The following is a 12,653-nucleotide window of genomic DNA, read 5'->3' as shown; positions in this document are numbered from 1 at the left end:
CCTTGAGTGCTGTGCCCAGTTCTGGGCCCTCAGTTTGGGGAGGACATTGAGACGCTCGAGTGCATCCAGAGGAGGCAACGAGGCTGGAGAGGGGCTTGGAGTACAAGGCCTGTGAGGAACTGAGGGAGCTAGGGATGTTTAGCCTGGAGAAAAGGAGACTCAGGGGTGACCTTATCGCTCTCTGCAACTCCCTGAAAGGCGGCTGTAGTTAGGTGGGGGTTGGTCTCTTTCACCAGGCAACAACTGATAGAACTGGAGGACATAGTCTTGAGCTGTACCAAGGCAAATATAGGTTGGACATTACGAAAAAGTTTTTATGGAAAGAGTGATAAAGTACTGGAATGGTCTGCCAGGGGAGGAGGTAGAGTTACCATTCCTGGATGTGTTTAAAAAAAGATTGGATGTGGTGCCATGGTCTAGTTGAGGTGCTAGGGGATGGGTTGGAAGTGACGATCTTGAAGGTCTCTTGAAACCTAGTAATTTCATTCTGTGAATTGTGTGATTCTGTGAACTCAAGATGGAGTTAAAGATATGTTAAATCCTTGTTGAAATTGGGCCCAATTCTAACCAAAAGTCTACTCAAATAATTGAACAAGTTCAGGGCTATGAAATTTTGCCAGCATTAGAACAAAGCACCTTAAAATGTCTTTTCTGTAAAGAGTGGACAGAATTCTAGAATCCTTTTAGCTCTGACTTTTAATTGCACTTAATTTGACTCTCTTTTGGTGATGTTATTGTTACTTTCATGTATGAATAAAAATAATTTTTGTAGTTAACTTGCTCCCCCTGCCTTGCTCTTAAAGTAGTGCTGTCTTGGTGTTAGTAATACAAAAGTACTTTGATACATAGCAAATATTTGGTGACAAAAAAAGAAACAAGACTGCATTTACAGTACAAGTGTCTTCACACACACTGTGATCTGAAAGGAAATACTGAAAATTATATTAACTCTATAGTTTCCTGAAACAGAGAATACTCTAAGGAAAGCATAAGTGCAAAATAATGTGCCAAGCTATGAGACTGGGAATTTCAACATCCTAGCAAAAGCAGAAAAAAATATCATGAATTTTAGGCCATTTACTCAAAAACATTTAAAAAAATTGTTGAATTAAAACTGGATTTCAGATTAGAAAGCTTAGTGTAAAATAAGCTATTTCATGCTCTATTTAAATAAATCCTGTGCCTAAAGAATTCATGGTTGTAAAGTAAAATCTTCTAACGTCAGAAAATTCTTCCCCTTACAGGGCATCATCTATTGTGACTTAAGTAAAGAATTCATTTTTCCTTTACCATTCAGAGTCGGATAATGGCTCAGCTTACATAATCCTGTGGACAATTTAAGACATCATGTTCTGTAATATTTTCTCAGACTTCAACTGGGATGAAAATGTCAGTGGGTTGAAATGATTTGTGGAATACATCTCCATCCACATAATGGAATCCTGCAGATATTAAGTGGCTGAGTGATGGACTACTGCAGCAGCAACAAGGTTTTAGCTGCTGAGGGTGCAGTGCATTCCTGGCAGACCGGGAGCAAAGGCTTCAATAACTTCCTGGCAGAGCAGCTTTGAGGCTTCAATAAAGCCTAGTGGAAGCCCCCTGGGACAAACAGTTGAGGACAAAAACCCAGTTCTCCTGTCTTTTGGCATATTGCAGATAATCTCCATCTACTGCACAAAAACAGACACGCCTGGAACCATCCCTTTGAAACCAGAAAGAAAATTACTAAAAGATATAATCCTTACCTTCCCAAAAAGCTAAGGTGGGACAGAGGAAGAATTATGCTAAAATGGACTGAAAAGAAAGCTTTGGTCATTCAGAAGGACTGGAGAATGATCCTGGATCTAAATCCAAAGACCCTGACCAGCAGTATTAATACAGGTAGGGCTTCATTATTTTGTTTGCTACTTCATAAACACCTGCTATCTGAGTGAAGATTTATTTTGTACAGAAATAAACTGCAAAGCTTGTCCTTCTGCATTCAGTAAGTTAGGTCTAACATTTTTCACCAAAAAGATCGACTGTAAACCCAGAATATAAACCCTGAGAATGGCTGTGCTTATGTTCTGAAAAAATCTGAGAGGGTTAACTTCAGGAAACAGAAAATTGAACTGTCTAGTCCAGCTACCAGAATAATTTTCTTGGTAACATCAGTATGACAGAAATACATGCAGAGATGCTTTCACCCAGGTGCAGTGGCTGCTTATGAAGAGAAATTTCAGGGCACACAGAGGCCCTCAAACATAATATCCTGAAGAAAATGCAGGATGGAAAACTTGACTATGTTCCTACAGAGAGAGAGAGATAGGTGCCTTTTCCTTTCTCCAAAAGTACTTACAGGGGTGTATAACATAAATTTGACCCTGATTTTTGAAGTCTCTCATCTTGGGCTGACTACACATATCTACACAAAATGGGAATACATAATTTGATGGATGATGCAGGGGATGTGGTGCTGTGAGTAAAACACATCCCTTGCATGTGACTTGAATCTGAGAAACTTGACAAACAATCATGATTAAGTTTGCCTGTTCCACTCTGTTGCTAAATTATGCCATAGAATTGCTGAATTTTATTAATCTTCTGTAACATATGGGTTTAGCTTTCTATATACTTGTGTTCTACAGGTGATAATTAAAAGATAATCAATAATCCAGCTCCTTGATAAAACTTTTCTACATTTCAGACATACCTACTGCGCCATAAACTTCTGGGTTCCCTTTTCATGTGGAATAAAAGCTGGTTATACTATATGGCAATAGTTTTCCTGCTACCATTTTGATTGCAATCATTTATCTTGAACCAAGAGTTAAAATAACTTCTCTGCTAAGTAGACAGTGCCCGTTACCAATAAAACCAGTAGTTCTTCCTGCTTTGGACAGAGGGATCTCAACTATACAACCCATCCTCTAACCAAGTTTTTCAGTATAGCCTGCATTTTAATATTCTGTACTTATCCCATGGACCCATTTCCTACATTATTTCATACAAAATGTCCTCTTTCTACTTCTTACAGTGAAAAGATTGGCCTAATAAAGTAGTAGTAGCTCTGGTACAACTGGCTGTCAGTTTGGGAGATTGGATGCAGCAGACATCTGAGCACTTAAAATTAGCTATTGTATGTCATATTTATTTTATTCTTTCTGCATCCAGACAAAATTTTATTGATTTTCAAGAGGGAAACTTTGCTTAAAAAGAGTTTCTGTTATGAACCCAAAGCAAATGATGAATAAGATATTTTTTGCATGTGTGTGGAGAGAAAGATGGGGAAAATTAGGCATTAAGACCCAGTAATTAGGCAGTTAAGTGACAGTACAAAATCTGTTAAACATACTGTAAAATTAATTAAAAATTTCAAGACTATTCCAGAGAAATTCTAAGCAGCAATTAGGATTTAATTTTTGTAGTGTTGAAAAGAGTTAGAACTGGTTTTCAAATCAGGCAGATTATCAGGGGAAAGCACTGTCACTGGTGCTTAGAGGAGGTGCAGGAGTCTTGCCTATGAAGGAGGCCATCTCCTGAGAGGGACTCAGAGATGAGCTGCTCCCATCCCTCTCCCTAGGTATGGGAGTGCCACTAACCAGTGGCACTGAGGCTCCTCACTGCCTGCCAGGGAATAGTTAGCCTAAATTAGGATATTTATCTGGAAATGCTCCCTGCATGGTTTGAGTCTGTGCTCTCTGCCCTGTCCTGCACCTCCATGTGCTGGCTTTTCCCACAGTGACAAAACAGACTCTGCAAATTTACTAAACTGAGGTGTGATGACTCTGCCCCACCCAGCAGAATTAGCTGCAGCTGTGGTGCATGGTTAAGATTGAGGTGTGAACCTCCAGAGGGATGGGAATGAGAGGCAGATTTCCCTTCTAGCTGCTCACCACCTACTACCCCAGCTCCAAGAAATCCTTCAGAGAGAGCCTGCTGGGCCCAGCACACAAGGGGTTCCTGAGGAAATCCTGTGAAAGAATCCTGTGCCACTCCTCAGGGCAAAGGGACAGACTGAGGTTTTGTAAGGATGGGTCACTCTCAGACCTGTTCTGCTGGCACAGCTGGGGGGACAATGCACTGTGCAGAAAAAATGGAGGGGATGACTGCAGGATTTAGAATGGGAACAACTTAAAACAGGGTTACTGAGGAAGACGTGTACCAAAACATCTTCAACACCAATTTTTCCCATTAGAATAGCATCAATTGCTTATATCTAAGAAATTGTCCTGTTTTACAGCTAAATACTGGGATCTCAAGCCCAGTTTCTGATGACTACCAGAGAGGTGATTTTTTTTCCGGTTAGAGGAATCTGGAAATGCTTGAAAATATCCATTTTCAAAATTAAGTGATGGAAATGTATTGAGGCTGGATTCCTAGAGCAGCTGTCATCTCACAGATCCAGAAGTTCTCATAGACTTCCAAACACCATATTCCCTTTCTTTGTGTTCTCTGTATACATGTAGGGAGATTAAAATAATGTATGTTGAATTAGGCAGGGATTTCTCAACCAGTGACATTAGGATCAGGAACATATGTGACGTAGATGCACTGTGAGATGACCAGCTGTGCTCTCAGTCTGTTCAATCTGTTAAGAGGAATAAACCTTGAGCTTTAGGCATTCTTGAGTACAGGTTGTGATGTAATAAGATATGTGGAAGAAAATGAAATATGAAATTGGATAATGTATTTAATTTACTGTGCTAATAGGAAGCAGTCTACTTATGATGTTGCCAAACAAGCATATTTCATATTTTGCCATGGTGAGTTATTCTGGTGGTAAATTAATTTTCAGAGAACTGGAGGGGGAAGCTAAAATGCAGACCTCAAAACCTACTGCCCTTTATAATTTTTAAGGCAAACTAGATATTTAGAAATGTGTCAGAACAGACAAATTTATTTTATTTTTCCATGAGAAGCCATGCCAAGTTTCCCCCTTTTCTTTTTCTTAAGCAGATTACTGTCATCACCATTCTTGCCAACAAGCAGACTCATTGGAATATTTTTCAAACATGAACACAAATATTGGATGCAAGCAGGTGGAATGAATTAATTATAAGCATATGGTTCTAACATCACGATTTCTACAGAGTACTGTTGAGACTTCTAAGGGTCTGGCTATACAACACACTGGCAACAAAGCTGCTTTAAGAAATCATCAGTGACATGAATGTAAATGTTTGTGGAGCCAGCCTCACTGACAGGCTGAACACCCTGCCACACACACATTCCTTGCACAGCTTTCAGCTGTAAGCCATGATTGTTTGCACTGCTCCCCCTGTTGTGTTAGCAGAGGTGAATGTGGTGTCAAACACAGCAGGCAGGGATGGGAAGAACTGGTGGGGAAATGGTGCTTCCCAGGCCAGTGTCACACAGAGCATGGCACAGCCACTCAGTGTGTGCTGCAATAGCCCACATCCGCTGTGATTCCAGGCTATGAGTCCTTCTGTGGTAGAGACAACTGCAGGTCTTCCTGGCTTGCACTGATCCTTCACCAATTCCCAGTCACCCCTACTGATGCAAGACATTTTTCCCTTTTTTGGTGGAGGAGAGCTCTGAGATAGACTACTGAAACAGCCTGAATTAGAGAAAGCCAGAAAAAAATCTTAAAGGGAAAAAAAAAAAAAAAAAAAAAGCAGCTTTCTCAGATCCATACAGGGGGATCAGCTGGAGGCAAGAAGAAGCAGAGGAAGTGTGGGCTGGCCACGGCTGGGATGCCAACACCAGGCACTGCTCAATGGCACAGTCTGGTGCAGCACCAGCTAACCTGCTTTAGACTAGAATAATATTATGGTTTTATACTGTCCACACTTTCATATTGGAATTCCTGAGGGGTTTTTTGATAGTTAATATAAAATGTAGTCAAACTACAAACATAATGACTATTCAGGTTGTTATTCAACATATTGGATTTTATTTAATTAAGAAGAAATGAGAGATAGCATTTTTAAAGATGAGTGCAAAGCAGATGGAGTAATAAATAAATAAAATTATTAGATTTTTACAATCCAATCTAAATTCAGATAGGAATTTATGCCATTATTTGTCTAAAAAAGTTTGCTTGTCTTTTCAGTGCATATTTATGATTATCCAGGAGCTTCATTTTGACAACCTACTGTGACACTTTTAAATACCAGGTCCCCTTCTCAAAGGCCTTGAATACAGCTTCACACAGAAAATAGTTTCTATAAATACTGCTTTTAAAACCAGACTTTACATTCAGATTAATTTTTTTATCTCAAGCCCTATAGAATGGCCCAATATAGCACCTCAAAGCTGCCATGGGAGGACAAGAAGCGAACATAATGTTAGAAATCATTGCTAAATACTTTTTTTCTTAGCAAATATTTCACATACACATATTTGCTTTTTTCTTAGCAAATTTTCACAATGATTTAGAGCAAAGCAGGCAAAAAAATCATACCAAAACTGACAAGAACCACTGGTTTATGTGCAATCCAGCAGATGGTGCTATGATGCAATAAACTGGTTCACAAGTACAAGAAATTGCAGGCAAACATTTTTCTTTACCTGGTGCTGCTGTTTTTTTGATGGCTGGGTTGGCTGCAGGAGCTTTTGCTGGCTCTTAAAAAATAAAAAAAAAATTAAATTAACCATTTATTACAAAGCATAGTATTTTAAAAACCCCACAGAAATCCGAGGAAAGGCTTCCAGGAACATATTTTTAAACTGAAGAGTTAAACAAAGAGATTACCAAAGGGAGAAAGGCCGAGTTGTCTTCAATAAACTCAAAGGCAGCAACAGAATAACCAGCTGAAGGGCTAGCAAACCCTGGTTGTTAGGCATTGAATCCCTTCTTTCAGCTTTTCTGCTCTCTAGTTGGCCAAGCAGAGGAAAGAAGGCATGCAGGGGTTCCAGCACGGCCTTGCCCCTCAGGCAGCAGCTGTGTGCTGAGAGCCTCTTGAAGAGAGGAGAGCTGAAGGTCCTGAGCCAGCCTCTGGCAGCTGCTGAGGATTCACCCTTGTGCATCCAGTAGTGGTAGCTCAGGGGATCCCACAGCTATTCACAGTGGCATCCTTTACCCTAGTCTGAAACTGGCCCTGCTTAGAAGAGATGAAATTGGGCTGCTTCAGCAAAGCACATCCGCTGAGTTGGCTATACCTGGAATATCCCTCCATCCTGAAAAATGGAGAAGCATTAGGAGAATGTCTTCATGTTTGATCCTGCAATTGAAAGAGCAATTGCTGTATTCTCCTAGAAGAGAAATGTGCCCTGTCTGGCCATTTAACTGCTCTTGATCTTTTCATGAAGCATTTGCATTATACTGTCTTTGTTTGTAGAGTGTGTCCTTGCAGAATGAAGGTCCTGATGATGAATGGTGTGTGCATCCCCATGTGGATTTGGGGAATCTTTGCCCCATACAGAAGAACATAAGTAACCTACTACCTAAGTAACCTACTAGATTTATTCACTCTTTATTAGTATTCCGTTAATTGCTTTTATCCTCAGGAACTACCAAAACAAACTGTACTTAAACGGCAATAGTTTAACAAATATCCATAAGCTAAACTTTACCAATGGCCATAAAAGATGTCTTTGTATCAACTAGAAGGTTCTTCAAATTAAAATTCACATTTTCATATCTCGAGAGGAAATAACTAATAATGTTAATCACAGGCTGAATTATAGAATGCCAAAAAATGTTAGTTAATCCTTCACATCTGTCACTGTATTATTACAATGAAAAAGAACATGGCTAAATCAGAAATGTAATTTTGAGTCCTTCCCCTCCAGTCTTTTGAGAAGTTCATAAAAGATGCATCAGATTGTCTTGTGAAATGGAATGAAAACAAAATACAGTTTGCATGTGCAATGTGGACTGCTTTATTTCCATCCACTTAAAAGCCCAGAGCTGATAATTATATCCTAACTTAGTTATTATCACAGCATTGTAATTATTTGGGGTGCTCACCCCTCCTTCAGGCAAATTTGTAGAAGACCTTGAAGAAGAATTTACTCGGTATCCCTTTTCTGAGTGCCTGTTTTTGCACAAGAGGTCCAACACATATGTTCTACAAGTGTCAAATGGACCTAACACAAAATAGCAAGACTTTCCTTTATCCTCTTCTGAGTTCTTGGCTAGAATATGCTTGACATTGAATTTTTGCAAAGTTTTTTTTAAAACATCTGTGAAAAAAACCCTAAGAATTGTTTGTGTTATACCAAGATTTTGATTTTAAATATTTAGTATCTGAGAAACTAAAATAATTTTGAGAAAAAATAAAATTAAGGATATATTTGACTAAAAAATTCTGTAATTTATTTAATTTTTGTATAGTTTTTAAGAAGCATTGGAACTAAAGTGCAAAAGTTTAAAATGGCTTTTGCAAGCATACTATTTCCAGTTTGCTGTTCACAAATTATTTAAGTGCTAATGATTCTGCATCTTTACATGAGTTACTTTCAGATGGAAATTTCACTCATGTGGCAGAGATAGGAAATTTTGCTATGAGAGCGGCTGTGGGATTCTCCCACATGAAAGGAATCACAGAATGGTTTGGGTTGAAATGGACCTTAAATATTATCTCATTTCAAACCCCCTGCCAGGCAGGGACACCTCCCATGAGACCAGGTTGCTTAAACTCCACCCAGCCTGGCCTTGAGCACTTCCAGGGAGGGGACATCCATCCATCTCTGTGGAACCTCACCACCGTCACAATGAAGAATTTCTCCCTAATATCCAATTTAAACCTACTCTCAGTTTAAAGCCATTACCTCTTGTCCTGTCATTGCATACCCTTGTGAGAAGTCCCTCTGCAGCTCTCCTGCAGGTTCCATTGAGGCACTCAAAGGCTGCTCTGAGGAATTATGTCTCCAAATTAATAGGTAATTTAGGACTGCTTGAAAACAGGTTCTTCTTTCTCTAACAGGACATTACTTGTAGAGTAAGTGTATGAAATGTTTTGCTAAATATTTCTGCAAAATTTGCATAAGAACACAAAGTATAAGGGTTTTTTTTTTCATTTCCAAAAGAAATCTTTTAATAAATTGCTGCAAAACTGAGGATGGCAGGAGATTGTTCTGCCACAGAAGTCATGAAAGTTCATACATGGAAGTGAGAGTCAGTGCACTCTTTAATTGTGAATTTGAATCAGATTTTGAAGCCCCATATTTTTCCTAATTTTTTTATATGCTGAACTTTCAGAACAGAATACTGAGCAGATGAAATCTTACCAAAGATACTGTCTTACTGTCCTTACTCTGTTGAGGCATTGGCACTTGAAATTTGCAGAAAAGGAAGATGTAGCTCTTCCCTTTTAAATGATGCAAAGTTCTCAGAGCATTTTTTGGCTGTTTTTTCAGAAGAGCACAATTCCCATCTCTTTTCAGCTCCAGAGGTTTCTCTGTTGGAACCAGAGCTACCTAGACAGGCAGTACCCTTGTTTTGCATTTGTGAAGATAAATTTGGTCTTCCTCAGCATGTTCAACTCTGAGCCTTACCAGCCTACTTATGAAAATTGCTGCCACTGAGATCACATTCAGCTGACACCTCAATTTGACATTTCCTCCCCTATGAAACCTTTGTTTTTGAAGACAGTGATAGGAAAGAGGGGAAGGCAAAACTGTCAGTCACAAAGAGGAGTGTGCAGTTAGAAGCAGGATAAGAACGGATTAAGAAAGTAGGAGGCAGCTGAAGTGTAAACATGTCATTTTTCAATTATAAATGGTGTAGCTACTTTCTTCTTTGTCTTTTCAACAACTCAATAAATATTATTTTTGGAATAATGAAATGAACTTTTGAAACTGCAAGGCATATAAAAGAGATAGTAGTTTCTTACTTTTGAGTTCTTTGGATACAGCAGCTTCTTTTTTATCTGTAAGAGAAAAAAAACGCAAATACATATGCATAAATACGCAGTAAGAGTAAAGGTTTACAGAAAACAGCAGCGTGTGCTTTAGAGGTGAAACAGTTTATTTGCTATAAAGTACATTGCAATGATACAGTGATTCATTCCACTTCTGTTTGTTCCATGGAACAGTGGCACTAATTTAACCCTAAGGGTAAATACAGGAAAGCCTGTGTGACCCTAAACAGTTTTGTTTAATTTTTGTATGGTAATCTGTGGGGTTTGACACTTGGCTGAGTTACCATGGCTTACATGCAGCATCTGAGCTATGGTTGCTCACTATGAGCACGTGGTCAGGCTGCAGGAACACAAGGGAGGATGTGCTACCAGCCTGAGAACAGAGATGTAATAAAAGGCACTCTCCCTGCAGTTGTGGATCACACAACTGAGGCCTACTTTAGAAGATTTTACACTTAACACCTTTTGAACTTAGAGTAACTCAGCCCTAAATATGGTCCATGTAAGAGCAGACGAAGTTCCTCCCTGGTTGACTTGAACAAAATTGAAATTACTTAGCTGAATCAAAATGCAGCATGGCCAAGCAATCTACCAGAAATACTTAAATAGGCTGTTCAGTCTCACCTAAGGTAGGATTTTTGTGTAAACATTTTCAGGACTTTTTTTTCTGATTGCCGAGAGATTTGGAATCTTTACTGGGGTGATATAAGCATGCAGTAATATGCAGAGATAGCTTCACTCTGCATTATAATTTTTGGTGCTATTCTACCTCAGGGCTTTTAACTAGGTACAAAATTACCCATTTTTAGAAACATTCTTGGTGCTTCACATAGCTTTTTCACTAGTCTCACCTGTGCAACCAAGAAATTGCTCATGGGGATCTTGTGAGACAGGAGCAAAGGCATGCATAGAGCAGTGGTAGAAGATGCTCCTCTGGATGGTTACAAGGAAACCAATGCCATCTCTAATTAACTATAGTGTATCTGGAATATAGGCAGGATAATTCTTCCGTCCACAACATATATGAATGATGAATGAATTGTGTTCTTAAACACTAATATGAGAAATACTTCAGGGTAGAAACTGTCAAATTAAATTGCTTGCAAATCCAAGACTATCCCATTACTGCTAATAATACAAAGTTGTTTCTTTTTCTGTTGCTTTCTAAATTGCTGTGGAGAAGTTGATACGAGATAAGGTAATGCAAATGACTGCCAAGTAGTCTAATAATCTTGAAAAATTTGGAAGAAAATATATTTCTACTTGGGTGATATGTTACTCTGAACTGAAATATTTCTGGGTTAATCCTCTGCTTCCGCTAACTCTCTGTGAAAGCATGTTCTGCAGGCATTACTTCAAAGTATGATAATTACCACATTTGGATGAAATTAATCATGAAGCAGCTTCCAGCCATGTTATCTGGCTAAGGAGCCTATTGAAGTCTTCAAGAAGTGCCTATTAGTTGCCAGATATGGAAATTTCAAAAGGTATATATTGCAATGATATGAATCATTTATCACAATAATCTTCCATTGCTGGAGGTTATAAAAAAATAAATAAATTGACAGCACCATTTACAATAACAGACTGGATCTAAATAAAACCTTCAAGTTATTTCCTTTTTCATTTAAGTTGCCATTTATTAGGGCAACATACTTTCATATATTTTAAACCCATAATTTATTTTGAAAGAATCAATGTGTTTTCCCATCATCTGAAATATATAGCATATAGTAAAGAGCTGGACAATTTTTCCCTTAAGAAAATCTTATAATTTGTGGGGGTTGTGTATTTTTGTTTGTTTTTAAAGTGAAGAAAAATTACCAATACCTGATTCCAACAGCACATATTAATATCAAAATGTAAATAGTGTTAGGATATTCTTTTCAAGCCAAGGTCTCACTTTTGACTTCTAAAGCTGTATTTATCCAGCTAGGCTGGAGTGGTTAACAGAAAATTGTCCAGAGGAGGTTGTGTATGACCTTGGACATGGAAGTACCTTTGAAGGTGTATACAGAAATTGCATCTACACACTTCAATGAAATAAATCACCAAGTTACAAAGAAACAAACAACTGATAGCTCTTGCAGAAGGAAGGACAGCTGATCAGGACTTCTGAAGTCCCTAAATATGCTTACCTGCTATAAGGCACAATTGACACATAGCTTATCAACTCCATGGAAAACAGTACCAAAAATGAATTGGCCAATAAGTTATACTAGTGCAATTTGAAACAGTGAGAAATTTTTCTCATTCATTTTACTTTGCACCAGTCTTGGGTTTAACTTTAAAGCTATGTGAGTGTGGTTGGGAGCATAGCTTATATAAAACCAGGTTTTAATAGTCATTATGTATTTTTCTTAAAAACAGCAGCAATATGTTCTCTTGCTTCTTGGTGGGGTTTTTTTCATGTTTGTCAAGAAGAGGAATGGCCAAAAAACCCAATTTCTTCATAAAATTTTGAAGACACATGTGAAGACACATTTGATATTTAGGTCTTCTTAAAGGGCTCCAGTAAACCACGCAAATTCTGTGCAGTTCAAAGATTTGGGTACTTCTGACATGCCTATCAATTTCCTTTTCTTGAAAAAGCCTGCAACAGACTTTAAAAGGCTAAGCTGATAAAATAATTGATCATCTGTGGAACACTGTAAAACAACATTTTTACAGTTGTTCTCTGGAGGTATTTGAAGACAATTGTATTCTGGTCTATATTCTTAAAAAGTAAATATGTTGTAAAAGCTTTCCTCAGGTGAATGAACAGGTTTTTCTTTTATTGACTCTTGTGAAAGACTAAAGTACAGTAATACTTAAAATATTATTTTATTAAAAACCACCAAATAT

At 38.2% G+C, this 12,653-nt stretch overlaps 1 protein-coding gene across 31 annotated transcripts in view; it reads right to left on the bottom strand.

Moving 5' to 3' along the window:
* Window positions 1-12,653, bottom strand: part of TRDN (triadin) — a 229,596-nt gene that overhangs the window by 85,054 nt on the left and 131,889 nt on the right. For all 31 annotated transcript variants that reach the window (XM_074537877.1, XM_074537878.1, XM_074537896.1 and 28 more), the window contains 2 exons: window positions 9,783-9,818; window positions 6,514-6,567 (listed from right to left, as the gene is read on the bottom strand). In XM_074537877.1, coding sequence (XP_074393978.1) covers window positions 6,514-6,567; window positions 9,783-9,818 — 90 coding nt within the window. The remainder of the gene's footprint in view (window positions 1-6,513; window positions 6,568-9,782; window positions 9,819-12,653) is intronic.

The sequence above is a fragment of the Zonotrichia albicollis genome, chromosome 3 (assembly GCF_047830755.1).
Source record: "Zonotrichia albicollis isolate bZonAlb1 chromosome 3, bZonAlb1.hap1, whole genome shotgun sequence".
Taxonomy (NCBI): domain Eukaryota; kingdom Metazoa; phylum Chordata; class Aves; order Passeriformes; family Passerellidae; genus Zonotrichia; species Zonotrichia albicollis.
The sequence above is the reverse complement of the archived record's forward strand: the minus strand, read 5'-3'. Positions and strand labels throughout refer to the sequence as shown.